At 41.6% G+C, this 18,958-nt stretch overlaps 1 protein-coding gene across 5 annotated transcripts in view; it reads left to right on the forward strand.

The window, feature by feature from the left end:
- Nucleotides 1-18,958, forward strand: part of LOC125760884 (nephrin) — a 93,426-nt gene that overhangs the window by 52,995 nt on the left and 21,473 nt on the right. For all 5 annotated transcript variants that reach the window (XM_049421454.1, XM_049421456.1, XM_049421457.1 and 2 more), the window contains exons 3-7: nt 2,270-2,411; nt 8,543-8,689; nt 14,022-14,083; nt 14,435-14,679; nt 18,501-18,573. In XM_049421454.1, the coding sequence (XP_049277411.1) occupies nt 2,270-2,411; nt 8,543-8,689; nt 14,022-14,083; nt 14,435-14,679; nt 18,501-18,573 (669 nt within the window). The remainder of the gene's footprint in view (nt 1-2,269; nt 2,412-8,542; nt 8,690-14,021; nt 14,084-14,434; nt 14,680-18,500; nt 18,574-18,958) is intronic.

Below are 18,958 nucleotides of genomic sequence, written 5' to 3' on the forward strand. Positions count from 1 at the left end.
TGACTAAAAGGTAAGTAAACTGGGCCACCGTGCATTTGATATTGTAATATTATCAAACTGATTGCATGAATATAATTCTGAAATATATGTAAAATACTAAATATTTTCTGGAATTTTAAAAGAAAAATTATTAAATGTTTTTGTTTTCGTTTTCTGAATATATTTAAGGCAACACCGGCATCATATCTAGAATCTTTTACTGCACAAAATATAAGAAATATAGTCATATAAATGGAACTACTAGCTTGAAGGCACGATCAGATGTGATTCCATCCTCAATTTTCATTGTTTTAGATTGAGGGATGTGAACAAAATGGGTATTTTCTATTTAACGAAAAACCCCAAAGAAAATATCCGGTAAATACGATATTTTTAAAGTGAAGTTGATGTTTTCGTTGTTAAGAAGAAGCAATGCCAACAGTCTATTCTGGAGATTTTTGTAACAAATTCAAAGACAAGAAATGGAATAGAATTGAACTCAATTCTTAGATACTGTTTACACAATCCATGTGTGTTTTTATAGTCACATTGAAGAAAATCCTGTAAAAGTTTTAAAACTTAATACTTTACTGTATGAAACACAGACCATTGACCGCTACATAGTACCAAACAACAAAAAAACAAAATGTATGCACCTGAAGCAAACGCAATGAAAACTGCAACGCCCATATTTTAATGTATAAAATGAGTCTATCTTCTAAAATGTTTGAAGAATCATTGCACAAATGGTTTCTTTATGCGTTGATGCGAGAAAATAATGACACCATTCTAGATGCTTTTTCAAATTGATTTTCTGTGCATAAGTACGTACGATGGGGACATTTTTCAAACAATAGAAAATTAGAATATACAGAATACCACAGCAATGGCGTGACATCTTAAGAAGATTAAAAGTGCACTACCCAACATATCAGCTGGTGCGAGGAGAGTGCTTAACGCCTGAAGCAAACGTAAGTTTTCCTTTGAAAGCAGGCCAAGCGAAGCAATTCTGAAGATGGTTTCTTGCCCATACAAGCCATCGTTACCCGTCGAGTTATCTTTCCAACCGAACAAATTGCATGCCGTGTTGAGAACTTGTTCACGTTCAAAGGCGTTTGAATTTTTCTAACGCAACATTCCCAACTGTGGTACATTTTTCTGCCAACAACAGCCATATTGTCAGCTTGCAAAAAGGGATCCATTGGCAGACGCCTTTCGAAGGAACCGTACGGTATCCCTGGCATCAGCAGGCAAACGAGCATCTTTGCAATGCTATAGAAAACTTCCAAGGCGCTTAGTGCTTTCGGTACCTTCCGGTGTTGGCAAATGTCACTTATGAAGGAAACCTCGGACCTGCCCGGAATGAGAAGAAAAGACACAGTTTCGTCTGCAATCTCCAAACACGAAAGTGTGTCAGCATCGCACCAGGCGGAGAAGAATTATGGCACAGCGAGCGACAGATTGATGCTCGGAAGTGAAAAGTGATACAGCACACCCGTACACAGGTTTTCTCAGGTCAGACAAATCGACAAGCTATTCCGCAGTGCACAGCTGGGGTCATCGGTCCCGGTACAGGCGAACGTCTCGTGTGGATTAGCAGGGGATTATGGGAAGCTACGACAGGCTGACTTATGAACGGTTGCCACGAATGAAGATGCTACCGACCGCAAGAATTAACGAATGGCTGTTTTTTTTTGGTGCTCCCTGGTATCGGTCGTTAGGGTTCCTTTTGCCAGCTGGTAAACCTCAAACAAATCTCACCACTTCGCCCTAAAACGAGCTATTGAGAACGGTTGACATTTTGTTCGTTTGTGTAAAGTTCACTGACTTTGAGGAACTTTTTTTTTCATTAATGTATCTAAAAAAACCGCTTAAAATCATGTAGTGAATTTTCAATAGAAAATAAAAACCTCGTTCAATTCCACAAAACCCCCTGAGTAAGCATTATTGATTCTTGCAGGAGATTTCCAAAAACCCTTGTAATGGTTCCACCTGCTAGTGCCGTGAGGCACCAGCTAACATTATTTTGCATATGAAAAACATCATTTTCCACTCGAACAGAAACAACACTGCTGGTTATCCTTCGTGCTACGAAACGTGCAGTAGATGTTTCATTACACATCCATAAGCCCATCCAAAACAATGACTCAAACGGTGCATTAAAAGGGCTATTATCCTGACTGGTCTTTATGCTGCTCGATGCTTTTAGCATGCTAAATTTAACACAAATTGTAACTTTTTCCATTGTTCTTACCGTTTCGCTTTCTCTCCTTCAACGCTCGTCTTGCAGGTCCACTAATAGAGGTCCAAACGGCGGTCGGATTGGACGTCTCCTTGCCGTGCGATTTGCTGCCAACGACCATGACCATGATGACGGACAAGGTCTACCTGGTCATCTGGTACAAGGAGGGCAACACGAAGCCAATTTACTCGTAAGTATCTTTCACTCCACCAGCACCACTAGCCGGTAATATGACAGTTTACGGTCAGCGCATGCATTGTGTCGCATGCATCTTGACATGCGGGGCAATCATCATCTTTTCAAAACTGTCAAATGGTTTGGAAATTGGCGTTTCATTACGTTCGAACAATAACGAAAATGTAGCTGGAACATGTTACCATGCAATAAGCATGATACCCAAGCCAACCCCCAGAGCCATTGGCTCTTAAGATAAGCTGCTTTTACTTTCATTTCGTAAACAAACTCATCCACTAAAGCGTGCTACTGTGAACGAGGATGAATGCTGTCAAACGTTGCTTTCCTTTTCGCATTTGTCGACATTTGTCGTGCACTTTTTGTTTGTCCATTCACTTGATTCTGATGTGTTGTAAATAGGTTTGCTCCCGGATGTCTTTCCTTTAGCATGTTTTTTTTTTTCTTTTGCGTTACCACCTTTTGTGGTAGTTGTTACTCTGCTACTTATCCCTCTCGCAAGCTAGCACACCCAAAACAGAGACGTTACGCAAACAACTGTTTATGTACTGCTTTTTCTTTCTCAGGCAAACACTTGTAGCACAGGGGAATACGGAATTGCACACAGAAAGGCTAACACTTGAGGATAGATTTTTTAAACAGATTTTTACTTTGAACACACACCGCGCTTCAAAACACCAAACAGTACGCTGTTTGAAAAGCATTCGGCAAACAACGCTTACTAAGAACTAAGATCCAAAGAGCAAACGTCAAAGCAAACGGTAGCTCCTGGCACTATACCGCTTGACAGGACAGTCTGCTGCACCGGTGACAGTTGTCGAGAGCAATGTAAATAAATTAAACCGGTATACCGGTTTGTGCGCGAAAGGAGCGAAATTAGAAGAAAAGCGCAAGATAGTATCGGTCCAAGTGGTTTTGCACCTCTCTCTCTCTCTCTCTGTGGTGGTGGTACTTTGGACGGTCGGTTTTGTTTGCATTCCAGCAGCTACTCGGACGTGCGTTTTGATTCGCTAAAGCACTTTCAGCTGCCGCTGGGTTTTGCCGTTTGGAAACGGCGTGGTATGTCCTGCCGGCTCCTGACAAGATTCAACCTCCAACCCGCTGGTAATCTGCCCTCTTCCTGTAAGACGCTAAAGAGCAATCACTAAAACGATAAACATCGGAATGCTAATGCAGTCAGACTGAGCGGACTGCAGGACAGACTACGTGCAAGCAAACCGAATATGTACACAAACACGGATTGGTTCCGCTCCTTGGCAGGGTGCCGCAAAATCTAAATTCCACCAACGAGAAGAGGAGAACTCCCGAGATGGAGAATCATCACCGTTCGGTAGACACACGGCACACGAACAACGCCACGATCGGTCAACGGTGGGTCGTTATCGTAATCAAATAAAATCCATCCGTACTTACCAGCATGTCAACGGAACGCACCCTACACAGTGCGTATTATCCGCTATTGACATTTTGTCAGTATGTAGATTACTGTTGATTTTAAATAATTCACTTACGTACAAGTCTCTCCCACTGCACATGAGATACTTCCAACTGGCTCCCAACTGGAGTGTCTTTCTAGCCACCAGAATAAATAAAGCAGCAGCCATTTGATCCACTTTTGGCGCAACGGCCAATCGATACGCTTCCAGTTCTGCCGGTACTTGATTGGCATGGCATCTTGATATGTCACACTGATCGTCTTCTCGATTTGGACATTTTGATAGGCTGCTGAAAAAAGGCTCATTATTTCCTGCATGCATGGATATGCCTGGTAAAGCAGCATACCGGCACCAAAAACAGCCATGACCTACCGGTAGCGCCTTAGCGTCGTTAAGCTTCTTAACTGACCATAAATCAGCGACATTTTGCCGCGCTCGCCGTATCGTGCCGGGTGGATCGAATTCGGCTATAAAACTGTCGCGGACATTAAATGCTAATGATGGGCGCGTTTGCTTACCAAACATCAAAATCAATCTTCTCTCGGTCGTACCTGATGGTGGGCCACGTTACGAACGTTACAATTTTATGGTATAGGGATTTTATTAAATCTTTCTCAACGACTTTTCTCCGCTCTGGTTCTGTTTGCTGTAGCGAAGTAGCGTTTTTTTTTCTTCTACCTTCTATCTGTCCATCCTGTCACCTGAGCAAAGAAGCAGAAAAACGAACTGTTATCTGGTATTCTTCAGTCCACAGAAAAATACACCCGCACGAACGCACATGCATAAAGTCAATCGAAAAGATGAAAAGTCATATTCTAATCTATCTTACCGGCTTGGAAGTCTATTTAGCCTGTGTGTTCTTTACGCCCTGTAACCGTTGCCTCTACACGTAAACACGTCAGTCAGGCTCTGGAAGTGATAAAAAGTCCCAAATCAAACAAACTCACATCGAATCGATGGCAGAGGCCATCGGAAGGTCCCGTTGTTTGCAGAGCAAATACCGTGCAAGGGGAATGTTCGGTTTTCACTCCTACTCGTCATTCGATCATCGGAACTCTGATCTACAGCCGTACGTAGGTTGTCAACTCCCTTTAGACCAAAGTGTTTCCTATAAGCAAGTGGTGATATATTTAGAAATACAAGTTTACCCGTGGGGTTCTTATCGTACAACCCACTTTCATTAGCTTTCACGTCTTGCAAACCGGTACAGATATCGTGACGTTAGCACCGATGAATCTAAAATTGCACTACTTGCGCAAATGCTTAATACACCTTATAGCATGATCTATTTCCCACCGGCTATGGTTTCTAATTATCTTCAACTTATTTATACATCACCCTAACCGGTATGGATAGGAAAATATTTGAATGCGAAACTTAATTAAACCAATTCTCAAAAAATTTCTCAAGGTACTCAAAACCGAGCTAACGTTAAAAGCACCATTTCACTGCGTAAAATGGATGATTTCCCATAGCGCCATCAGCTGCGATACTGTCGTATTTTCCATCCACTCAATAAATGTTTGCATTTCAAAACAAATGCACCAAAAATAACTAAGTTTCGTAGCACATGGTTCTGATGACGTTAGTTGTAAAAAGCAACCTTAAATAAAAAGGGCCAATTAAATCATCCCACCAACACTCCTTGTGATACGTGCGTTTTTTGATGATTTTTTGTTTTATTCCCTTTTTTGTATGTCTTCTTCACGTTAACCATTGTTCCAACAGCTATATAATTCCATTCCTGCAATACCGAAGAGGATTAACCCACTGATCTAAAATCAGTTCCCATCGCATCGAATCCAAACGCCACACCCGTAACCAAACACCAAATCTCTCGCGATCGAATTTGATTGAAAGGAATGTACTGTGAAGTGGAAGACAAAAAAATAACCGGAAAATAAAAGAAATCCCAACGTTTTAAGCTAACTCTCACCCTGAATACCGTTGCTGGCATATGGTTGAAAATAAACATCGGACATTATTGAAACGGAAGCCAAACCCCCTGATCTGGATTGTTTTGCCTTCGTTTGCCTCAGCTCGTGCTTGATGGCATTGTATGACATCTGTTTTAATCGGATTACCGGCTTTTGACATTTTTCTAATATTCTTTTTTTTTCATCAATTTCGTCTCACTCCTACTCATCCCACACATCAAATCACAAACCTTCAGGTGTGATGTCATCCTTGCATGATTCGTCACTGTGCGGCCGATTAACAAAATCACTTCGGTAACTGAGCTGAAAAACGTTTCTACTTTACGTTTTGATATTTTTTGTAATGCTTAAAATTAAAGCAGACACGTTTTTTAAACCTCATCTCTCAATTTTGATGGATGTTTGGTTTTATTTTTTTTCCCCCTGAAAAGCCCCTGCATTAGTGAAATCCAGGGGCTTTTTTATAGTAGAGCAGGATTTAATGTTTCGATTCTTTAACCTAATTCGCACCCGGATATTTAATCCTTCCGATCGATGAGATAGTTCAACAGTAAAACATTCTCCATCAGCTGGGAATGCATAAAAGCTGCATCCGTTTGTTGTAGACAATACACCAACCAACATTCGATGATTCTCACTCACGCACTAAAATTTCCTTAGCTGTTAATGCATACCTAACCATAGAATTAACCATTCATCACAATAAATACATTCTGTGATTTCATTCGAACATAATCAACTACACCAGTCCAGTTCGGAACGGAACGATTTATCGATTGATTTCCATTAGTTAAATTACCCTTTACCCCGTGGCTGGAAGTGTCCATTAAGAGCTTAAATTAAAATCATCTCATTACGGAAATTATATAATAGCCCCCTTCTAGCGTCAGTTGCTCTGCTGACGAGCTCTAGACGGCATATTGATTCTACTTCTACCGGGATATCTCGTCGTGCGTGTGCGGAACCCGTCCACTTAGCATGCCCCCCCCCCCCCCTTTGTTCCCGCTGTTCGGCATTATCTTGCATACAAACCCATTCCGATGTTTATGCTGCCAGGTGAACGATATTTGTAAACTTCCTTCATCAATCGATCACACACCACCACCAGCACCACCCGAACGCACGGCTTGATCCACCGATTCACCAAGAAAACCCTTTCGGCTGTGTACACAAACCAAACGAAAGACAAACAGTGCGCAGGGAATTGATGAAGAGCGGCATACATACGTGCATAAACAGAGGCAGTGGAATGAGAATGTCTAGTAGCAACAACTGGCCTTGATACATACATCCCCGGTGTAAACAATAGTTCGACTGCAAAGCTACAAGAACAAAGCTGAATTGCCGGAAATTATTGTTTTCTATCGTCAGTTTACTACCCTGCTTTAAGAAGGGGCAGGAGAATAGACTTAAATGGTAGATTCCAGAGAGAAAGAGCAAATTAAAAGTAAGCTTTTCTTAAGCGAAGATACTATGAAATCATCACAAAATGATCAAATTATTGATTACAAATCAAACTACCGGTGCGTTAAGTACAAGAATATCTATCCATTAGAACATTGACATAGGACATCGCATCAGTAAATAGAATCGTTCTTCAAAACCTTTCTTATCATTTTATATTGCACCATTTACCCACCTTTATCTAAGCAAAGAAAATATAGCACAAAAGGGTTCCTGGTGGACATCACACACCCAGCAAAACCCTTTTAAGTCACCGATTATCCATTTTCAGTTATCTTTCGTGATTTCGTTGGAGATTTTGCGTCGCACTAGTTGGGATGATAAGTTAAGTGATAACTTTTATTACTAGATTCCCTGCATAGGAAAAAAAGTCATTTATATCAAGGAGGACATAGAACGTACTGTACAGCAGTCACACCAACATAGTAAATCTGCCGTGCAAATAACTTGACTTATTCGGTGCGTTTCACGACTAAAGTGAACGACCGCATGAACAAATCTCACCAATGAAGTAGTTGATCTCCTCTACATTCAACTCCACGTACATGCGTTCCTGGCAATGTTGCCTCCTGCGGTCATCTTTCAGCATACCTTCAACAACTTGGCCCAAGTTCGTTACCCTCCATCCAGGGCTCTTATCTTATCGTGTACGGAGGTAGGCTCGAAATAAGGAAGTCAAAGCAGAAAGAGAGAAAAACAAACTTATTTTATGACACTCCACACCAGGACCTCGGGCCTAACCCATCACCATACCTAATGGACCACATCCCCGAACGACATTCGTACCATGCATTCGTGTCTTCCGCACGGCCAAAGCTTTGCCAAGTGTGTCACTTTCATTAGCCAGCAGCGTCTCGGAAAATTACCCTTCGCTATCAATTCCTGATGTTTACGTAAGTGATCAACACTTGGATTTTATTGGACCGAAGTCCACCGCCCCGGCCAGGATGACAGCGTTGCACCTTAACCACAGACCCAATAGAATATTCCTGGTGCGCTGTCAAACACAGTACGTGGTTCTGTTCACTCGTTCGCAGTTCAACACGTTTCGACAGCTTATTTCCTTCACCGGGTTATTTGCCATCGAAACACGTGAACGAAACTGTACGCTGCAAATCGAAGTCAGCTCGCGTCCGCACCACGTACACGTGCACGGTAGTCGTACGATTGCGGCCTACTCCTCTACTCTCTCTCTCTCTTCTGCGGAGAGAATTGCAAAAGATCTTCATCGCAGCTGGGAATTCATTTCGTTTCACTCAAAGTGTCCTTTTTTCTTTCTGCCTTTCTTTCAGCTTCGATGCACGGGGTAAGAGCCTTCAGCAAGCCATCCACTGGTCGGATGAGGCGGTGCTCAAATCCAAGGCATACTTCTACTACGATACCAGCCCACCGGCCCTGCGGATCAAGGGCGTCAAGCAGGAGGATGCTGGCCTGTACAGGTATGTATGGTAGTTTCTTCTCCTTTCTCCGTTTCCCCCTTCCTTCCAGCTACTCTCGAAGGTCCCTTCAGTGCAATGGGATGGAAAAAAAGAGAGGAAGAAAAAAAAAATCATACATACGAAACTGCTCAGCTGCTGGGCGAAACACTTTACCACCTCCAACACACCTGGTAGCAGGTCGTGGCCAGAATCCGCAACGTCCATAATCCTGACAAAGTGCACACTCGGCACGTGAGAGCGTTGCGGAATTGAGTACTTTCTTTCTTCCTACGCAAGGAAGCGAAGGGATCGTCTTCACAGCGCTATCTTCGTCAATTCCACAGCCCAGTCAAGATCAGCTTCTTCAGCATAAAAATGAATATGGAGCTGCAGCATTATCATTCGCCCAACGAGCAATCGTTTTGCACCAAAGTATGTAGCCATTTTGGTGCAATCGAAACGAAATTTATCAAAACCATTAAATAAGCCATAATATCAATCAGGTACAAATCGATGATGGCAACGCAAAAAAGAGAAACTGAAAGAAGAAACTGTGAAAGAAATCGATCTGCAAATGGTAGCATATTTTGATCAGAAGAAAATCTTGAAGCTCCTCCTCAAACATAACGTTTCAACTTTACAAACATATAGTTTTGTTTTCCAAAAAAAAATCTTCATAAAATATTTCAATCTCTAGCAGTTAAAAATGTTTAGTACAAAAACACCCAACATAAAAACAGATATAATAGTGCTTTCGTACAATAGAGCATTCAATTATTAAACAGCAAAGACAAAGCAGAGAAATCTAATGTGTAAAGGAAAAATCGGCATAACTATAATTTCATACGGCATAATGTTGATGCTGTAAACCTTTCTGCCCAGCGCACTCAAAACAAAAGTAGCAATTATTTAAAGCAAAACATTGCCATTTGCCTCCAGAGCGGAAAATCTGAAACCGAATCCTTCAGCGCGGTAAAATTGCCCCAAAAGGTAAACTGTTTATTTTACGCCAAATGACTACTGCGGCCATATCTGATGCCGTTTGCTCTCTCTTTGGGGAGGGTTTCATGAGCGAGGATGTTCCAACGTAGATATGCCATCGGCGAATAGGATTAACTTGTACTAATATTAAGTTCAAATTGCTCCAAACGATCCTTTCCGGCCGGGTAGCTAAACTGCTTGGCTATGGTGAGTTTGTACAGCGTCGTAAGGCTCGTTACCTGATGCTGGTGTTTTATTTAACGTGGTAACGCATCGTAACCGTTAACCGGTTTTGGCAAAAGTGGCAATCGCAAGACGTCATTGCTTATGTCCCGGGACTGGGTTTCGCAATCCACTTACCAATAGCTGGTGGTTTGAAATATTCAGGCATCTTTCGCAAATGTTTTTGCCACCAAATCAAGAATGCAAAAAAGGGGTATTTGAGGAGCTAGCTGAAGGAAATGCCAAATAGCGAGAAGAACGCAACCCCCCGCATAACGATGCGCAATGATAGCGTTTCACATTATGTGCAACATTCTTTTCCTCTGAATGCGATCTAAAATTCTTACCAAAAAATATAGACCCTTTTGTTTTGCCGGAAGCCACTCTCGGTGAAACTTTTCCAGATTCCGCAAACTCGGCACTGAAAAATCGACTACCGAAGCGAAAATACAAAGATTTGGTACGATTCGCTGGAAAGGTAAACGAAGCGATTGAATCGGTTTGTTTGGTTTGACCGTTCGGTGCGTACCGACCACCTGACCCAGTTGGGTAAAAGTTACTCCCCTACAATCAAACGACCAACGCCTGGAACGCCTCGAAACATCGACATGCAATCGAACCGTAACCGTCTTGACCTCTTGATCTGCTTCCTTTTCGAACGAAAGATTTCACCCGAAGTGGTGGTTGAAACAAAAGCACAAAAATAATATGAAAAACGAAACGGACTTGCCCCTTGCCTCCATTTTCAATGCGATTTCGAATGCTTTTTTTTGGTGCTTCATTCAAGAGTGAACTGCTTTTCCATTGAAACGCTTCTCCCGGGCACATCCTTGATGTGCCATAACACTAAACTAAGCCGGCACATTGCTTTGCTGCATTGGTACCGGGAAGGGCTGCAAACATAATGTAGCAGGATATTTTCCTGCCCCAGCATTTGCTACCTTCGCTTTCAAAAAGAGTGCACCGATACCGGTGGAGTCTTGATGATTTGAGAAAAAGGTGATTTCCATTCCCACACCTGAGAGAAACGGCACGAAAGCAAGAAGACTACAAATATGCTAGCGTTTCATAAGATTTTACGAGTTTACGCATTCACGCCCGAACGTTATGCTATCCGCAATACACACGGCCATGATGATTTTGCGAAGAGAAATATTGCAATTTACATCCCAAAAAACTCCCCTCTTCGTTTGCACACGATGTGGCGATGTGGGTTTAAAAATCCCATCAAAGTGTATCGTTGCTAGGAGTGTGCGATAAGGTTTTCGATATTTATTTTTCATTCCTCTTCTCCCCGTCTGTTGTTTCATCTCACGCACACACGATTAGGTTTAGCAAAATTATGTACGCTGTTGTTACACATCTTGCCTGTCAGTGGATGGTTGGCAACTTTGTCGGAGAATGTTGTACGCGCGCTGGTTCTGACACGAGCACTTCTTCAACAGCACTAGTTAATGTTGAAATGTTGGCTGAACAGCATGATTGGCATGTTAACTGAGGTGTAAGCGAAACAGGTACGAATCATGCATGATGAATACTCTGAAAACAGACTGATAAGGATTCTACCGAAATAATCCATACATGAAACAAATTGTTGATTGCGGAGAATTGCTTATAAGATCCTTGTGGTAAAAATACGAGCTTATCTAGATCGCAATCATGCAATTTCTCAAAAATTCCAGAAACTACCAAATCACCTCTTTTAGTAAAAAATAATAAACAAAAAATCTGCCCCACATAAAATATTGATCTAATACGGTGGCCTTCCGCCAATTTATACATCATTTCATCACATTAACCATGATCGTAATACTTTTTTCCTTTGTGTTATCGCAAATTCTCCATCTCTTGCTTGCTCGCATCCGGTTTATATTTGTGAAGCTACCCCAGAAAACCTTCTGGAACGAATCCTTTCAATAACCACTTTGACCACTTATCGGGTCAGTTTGCCCGACGGTGGCGTGCGTTGCCATGTTTCATTGTCTGGTCGATGCTCGAAACATCGGGAATCCTCCCCAATGCTATCAGCAAATCTTCCAGCAAACATACTTGTTGTTGTCAAGTGGTTGTTTTGCGAGTTGAATTTCATTTTTTGCTTTCCGTTTTTGTTTGCTGTTCGCTTTAGCTTCAACTTTGCAATGCTAAAACCCTATTGCCGGGATTCGTTTGCCGAGCATTGGATTGACATTCGTTTTTTTTTTTTGCAACCCGGCACCACTGCTACGACAAGTGGTGTCCTTGTGCGACATTTCCTCTAACTCGTTTTCGACAACCGAAAAACCCACTCCATGTCGGGATGCAAATAGTCAAATCCAATTTCCTTTCTGAAAAAGGCTAGAAATCGAATCGAAAGTTTTGTGACACAACAGGGGAAAGGAAGTGCATGATTCTAGCAAAAAAAAAATTGAAGCTAAAAAAGCGAAACAGGTCGACATTAGACAACGCTACTCTACGCCACATCGATATCCTTGAATGATCGGCCAATGATTGTACCAGGGGCAAACGAAAGAGCGAAGAAGAGAGAAAAGTTTAGAAAGAAATCGAAGAAATTCGACAATATAGTAAAGTAAAAAAGTGACTAAAGTTTCACAATAAAATGTAAAAAAAATTAAACTGGAAAGGAAAAGAGGCGATTTTGCATTCGAATGCTTATTTTCTCGTTGTTTTCTAGTAGCTTCTGTTTAAAAGTCTTCACACAAAACACACGATCAAACCCCTTCGTATCGAAATCGAAAGGATGCGCTCAAATTGGTTCTAACGGGCCCCTCTGTTGCCTGTCGGGCAAAATTTGGGAGTACATTTTGGTTGAGCTTTGAAAAACGCAGTCCCAAGGACCAGTGCCTTTCGGTCAAGTGAAGGGTTCTTCTCATTTTACAAGAGCCTACACTAAAAGGATATATCCCTTCGAGCACGAAGGATGCTCCAAAGCGAATGGATGTTTTATATATTTTTTTATTTGCCCTACGGAAACGAACAAACACGAAAGATGTGCTTTTGTAATGTTTTTCCTTTCTTTGGAACATGTTTTTGTTTCATCTCGTTACATCACAGCGTAGAAGGTTTGGCAAAGAATTTGCGAAGAAACTAGAAGCAAAATCGTCCACCGATAATGGATACGTTGAAGAATAGGAACAAAAAATCATACTACTTTCAAAAAAAAAACAGAAAGAGTTATAAATTTTGAATCAATTACATATACCCTTGCGTGGAGACAAAGGGCAACAAAAACAACGGGCAATTCGCAACAAAATTAGAGAGAGAGAAAAAAAGGCAACAAAAGATCATCCCATCCAGATTACGGTTGAAAAAGGGAACATATTGAATGTATTGCAAAGCTATGAGGGTTAGTGGGGCAGAAGCTTTTTTTTCTTTTTAAATATATATACGTAATCCTACACGGTAGCATATTGAGGGACTAATCCCTGTTGAATTATAGGAATGAAATGGGATACACCTACAAAAACGGGTGTTTTCGAAATGAACCGTAACAAACCTTTGATGGATTTTTGTTTCTTGTTTTTATGTTTGTAATTGTATTTACTTCCAGCTTTATAAGTAAATGTTCTTTGAAACATCTTGTAATGTTTTAAGAACACTAATGGAAAAATATACATTAATTGATACATTTGGATAAATAAAGATATAAACAAAAATACAAAATAATTTATATTAATAAAACAGTATTTCAACAAATGAGCATAATTTTTTTAAATTATTTTTTCACTATATTATGTCGTTAAACTTAAACAATTTAAAAAAAAAATATTCATGCAGAACGGCCTGGCCGTATTGATGAAACAAAATTATTGTCTTCTTCTTCTTCTTGGCTTAACGACCTTACAGGTCACGCCGGCCATTTCTAGCTTACTAGACTTATTTTTACCACGTAACCGGATTGTCAGTCCTTGCTATTTGGGGGGATTTGAACCCGGTCCTGCCGTGTAGACCGGCGCCGTTTATCACATGCACCACCGGACCGCCCCGCGAAAATTATTATCTATAAAAAACATTATCACAGTATATGAAGCTTTTGTTTGACAAACTAAAACGTTTTCTTTTCATCTATCTTTTTTCATGCTGCTTGTGCTCCATACTTTGTGACCTTTCCTGGTGACCATGGTTGAAACAAAAACACAAACTAACGGTACAGATGCCGGGTGGATTTCCACAAATCGCCCACGAAAAACTGCCGGATCGATCTGGATGTGCTCGGTAAGTATCTTCGAACGCCACGAAGTCATCGCCAACCTTCGTGTTTTTGGGCCGGAAATTGTATTTTCTCCTACTTTCGATTTTCCTTGCGAGAACAAAAAAAACCCCATCTTGTGTGTTGGAGAATACCTTCCTTGCCACTGCAGTGCTGCGCGCGATATCATCATTGTTTTGACTCTAACCTGTAACTCTAACCATCCCTTACCGGGGGGTAGGTGTGTTTTAGTGGGCTATCGGCAAGGTTATCTTCTTTTGCCCGATTCTGGCTCCAAGTCTGGTGTGAGCTGGTGACAATTTTCCTTCATGTAGCTAACGTTCCACCACGTTCTTTTGCGATTCCTCGACTTACAGTACCACCGACGAAGCTAACCATCCTGGATGAGCTGGGGGCGGCCGTACTGAACAACGTCGTCGGACCGTACCGGGAGAATGCGGACATTAATCTGACCTGCATCTCGAGCGGTGGCCAACCGGCACCGAAGGTAACCTGGTGGCGGGAGCATGCTCTGCTGGACGATTCCTACCTCGTGCTGCCGGACGGTACGGTTAAGAATGTCCTCTATCTGGAGAAGCTGTCACGCCACGATCTACACTCGGTAAGTTTGCCGTCAACTTTGGGGCTGGCTATCATCCCCACACATACACACACACCCACACAAGCCGTTCTTGTTTTTCCTGTGCTCCATTCTAGCTTGGTGTTTCCATAAGCATAAACCACCCGACGGGTGGGTTTTATTCCCGCATTATGCTAATACGATCTCCGCTGCTCCATATCGGTAGTGCCAACGTTTGGGCTCTATTTGTCTGTTACTTTTTGCACTTCTTTCGACACAATCTTGTTAGGTCGGTGACTTTAAGATATCACACTCACACGCACAAGCATTGGTGGGACGCAATGTTCGTCCTTCGACGTGTCCAAGGATGATTGATCATATTTTTCGCTGCAACCGAGAGCCTGTTAGGTGAAGATGTCACTAAGTGAATTGTATCAATTTGCAGAATATTTCTTGTGTACTTTTTCTTGTCGGGTGGGTGTGAAACCCCGGTAGAAGAGGATGACAAAACATGTCTATGTGTTGCCTCCTAGTAACCAGTAACAAGGTCCCAAAATAGTCTGCAGAATCACACATTTCACCCGAAAAGGAGACATTATTGCAGGCAAAAAAAAAGAATTTTGATCATTTTGTGTCATAAAAATAAGACCACTAAGCCAATCAAAAAGAAGCCTGTATTATGGCAAAAATGAGCACATTTTGTAGTTAAATGTTTTTTTTTTCTATAAAAAAATATTCATCCACAATTGTAATAAATAAAACATGCATCGTATTATGATGTACGATGTATTAAAAATAGAAAAAAGAAAACTCCTTTTACAGAACCTTCGTAAGACACCATAATGGCACCATAGTGGTCGCGATGATTCACTAGGCAACTTTATTTCATAAGACCGTCTCGACAACGGCCTTTGACTTTTGCCGCTCCAACTCTATTTCAAACTTCGATAGAACAAATAGTAACATGTATCGATGACCCGACTATGCTCAATGACCTTTACAATTGGATTACTAGCAACTTCCTCAAAAGGTAGTGGTTCAACATCGTTATGTTGGACAGTTTAAGTAACACAAAACACCCAACAACTTTGTCCACAACAGTAACAAACTGTGTGAGGTGCAATGGTCACACTGAATGTAACGTTGCGACCAAGTTCAGGTGTCGTGTCTCGTGTGGTTACGATAATTACCCACGAAGTGGTTCCTTCTTTCTCACTTCAGCCGAGCTCTAGGGCTTCGAAACTATCAAATTTCCGCTGGTGCTGTTGGTGCTGTGTTTGTTCCGGTGTACCAATCGGTCTACCTTTTGGACTTCAATTAAAGCCGATCCGAAACCGTTAAGCCGTTTGTGGCTTTTCAATCCAAAGCTGTGGTTCGCTTTGCTGAGGTCTTTTCCATGTAGAGACGCTCACCGATGTGGTACCAAAACCTTTTCACACTTGGGCAGGAAATGTTGGATGAAGGATCATACTGTCGGTGGAGTTGTTTCCTTAGGGTTTTTTTTTTGAGCAATCGTTTGGACGAGTTGGATTGGTCTGGATCGTAAGCTCTATTTTAAGCATCCGGGAAGCTCTACGGAAACAGTGCGAGCAACAGTAAACTTAACCTCTGTGACGTAAACTATGCCCCTTCGTATTTTCGGGTTAAGTATGGTTGATTGATTAACTTCCGTCAGAATGAGGAAACAAAATACTCCCACGCACACAGATACACCCACTTACGTAACCATCGGGCAAAGTCAAGCGGAAGCGCATTTTTGTCGGACGAAATGGACGAGTATCCTTTAACGAGGTGGGATTTCTCCAGAGTGTTCGCTCGTTGAAACGATTGTGTGGATTTTTCCCACTCGAACGTGTTTCCAAGAAACCGTGTACAGGAAGATCAGACTCTCTCTCTTGACCTTACCTTCGTCTCTTTTCAGCCAGGAGCACCGGAAATGCTCTAGACGAAAGAGGAGAAGGTTGTACAGTGTTTATTTTACGCTTACTGACAAACGTCCCTGTGTGTGTGTTATACTTTTACTGTGGACATTATGCATGAAATTTTTCCCTCCATAGTCCGGATATCCTGTTGTATAATGGATCAGTTCGAGGTGGTAGTTTGAGGGCAGGAAACCGATTTATGAATCTCGTAACACTAATAATAACAATCGCGATGATGATGATGATAAGCATAATGATGTTTCGGTAGTAAAGCTTTTCTTTGTGTTGTTCATGAACAGCGTCGATCAATAAATGTAGTTCAGCAAGTGAAGACCTTCAAACCATTATCAAAACTCAATCAGGTCTAATAGTGCAAATAGACCAAAAACAAAAAACAAACTCCACATCCGTTCTGGACATGCTGACACTAAAACCTTTCCGATACTATTGTTGTCATTATCATGCATCGAAAAAACAATGGAAGAGTAGAAGGCGCTCACAAAAAATAGAAAAACAAACACAAAGAATGGCAAATAAAACACAACAAGCACAAAATTCCAACTCGCTGACTCCAAATACACATAAAGCTTCACCTGATCGATCGGGGATTGGTGGATTGCAAACGAGGGAAAACCGGAACCACACCACCGGAAGGAACGATAAATCATCGCCACCGTGCGCGCCATTGTTTCGCGGAAGGCGATCCGATGGTATTGAAAGATTTCGCTTAATCCTTGCGATTGAATCGTTGAATAAAATGCAGCTGGTGTATATCGATGCATCGCATGCCACATCTGACCGGAAGGTTAAAGAAATGGTGGGGAAAGAGTGGGGAAAAAAACATTGCAGCCGTTAGGGAAGAAACAAACAATCGAACATTAATCACCATTTTGTTCATAAATTTACGAAAGATTATTCCGATGCAGCAATTGAGCAGGGCCACGCAGAACCTTCATTTCATGGAAAGCTTTCATTAATACGGACGCTTTGGAAATGGAAGCAAACAAAAAACGATGTTTAATTACTGTATTATGTAATCTATTATTTTAAATAGACAAAATCATCCTCCTTCATGCGAGAACTAATTAGTTTGTTAAAATATCATTTTAAAATAATACACTTTAAACTAAATGTGTGTTATTTTTTTTTAATATAATGAGATTTAATGAACGTATATCTTCAAAACACTCCCTAAATGCGGCAACACAACAAGATCAAGGTGGCTTGTTATATTAACAAATATTTTCCACTACTTTCACATCCAATCCAATCAGATCGGTCAAGCAAATTATGTTGCTGGTTCACGGCGTTCGCCATTTTCCTTACAAGTTTGTTTAAACAAGTTTAAACTTCTAGTACCACTTTCTCGCTTGTTTTCATTTTTCAAACGTTGCGCCAGTAAAATAATTGGCTAGAGTAAGGCTGGAGCAAAACTTTTCCCACGAAACGCTTCACGATCAATAATTATCCCAAGCGAACCATGTGATTTGAACTTTCACCGGACACTAATCAATCAAGTTTGGGTTCCAGTTAATGTTGATTTGGAATAGCTCCGTTTCACACCGTTTCGTAATTCTTGCTGTGTTCGTACACCCGAAACACAGATTTTTAGCACAGATTTTAAGTTTCTTATTTATCGCACGCGGCACCAGGCGTCTCCATCGTTCCGCTGAACGGACTATCGCTGTTAAATTACACACCAAACCATCGCTAATCATCATTCGGACTTTCGGAGTTCGGAGTGTTTGCAATAAATATGACCGTCATGGTAAACTAACCTAAAAAACGCACGCACACTCACACAAATTCCACTCACATCTGAACCATCCCAATCTCGTCCGCCGGGAAGATACTCTGACTATCAATGAGTGTTCGGCAAAGGCAAAGTTTTAATTATGAACAAATGTTTATCGTACCCTCGTTCTCTCATTCCATTCGCAGGTTTATACGTGCCAAGCAAGCAACGGTCACGTCGTGCCACCACTTTCCAGTGCCGTCAAGTTGGACATGAAGCGTAAGTATATGGAAAATGCGAAATAAAGGCGCGCGCGCGCCTCACCCGGTAATCCTTTCCGCTCCTCCCATCTTTCATAAGCCAACCGTGACGTCCTCTTCTCACTCTCCTCACCACACAATTCCTAGCCCGCCTAGTGTCCTGTTGGTAAACTTTTCCAATCATTAGCACTCGCATTAGATCGTTTACAAGCAAGAAAGCCATTTTCCAGTTCGTAGCATCATCGAAGGCACCTCAAAATTATTAAACTACATTTTCCACCCAAAATAACGGAACCCCGTCGTGTCCAACTGTTTGCAATTGTTTTGTGTTTCTATGCAAAAGCCGGACCGGTTCGGAAAAGTTTCCCATTTCTCTATAACCGAAAACTGCAATAGCAAAAAAG

This window comes from Anopheles funestus, chromosome 2RL, assembly GCF_943734845.2.
Source record: "Anopheles funestus chromosome 2RL, idAnoFuneDA-416_04, whole genome shotgun sequence".
Classification (NCBI taxonomy): domain Eukaryota; kingdom Metazoa; phylum Arthropoda; class Insecta; order Diptera; family Culicidae; genus Anopheles; species Anopheles funestus.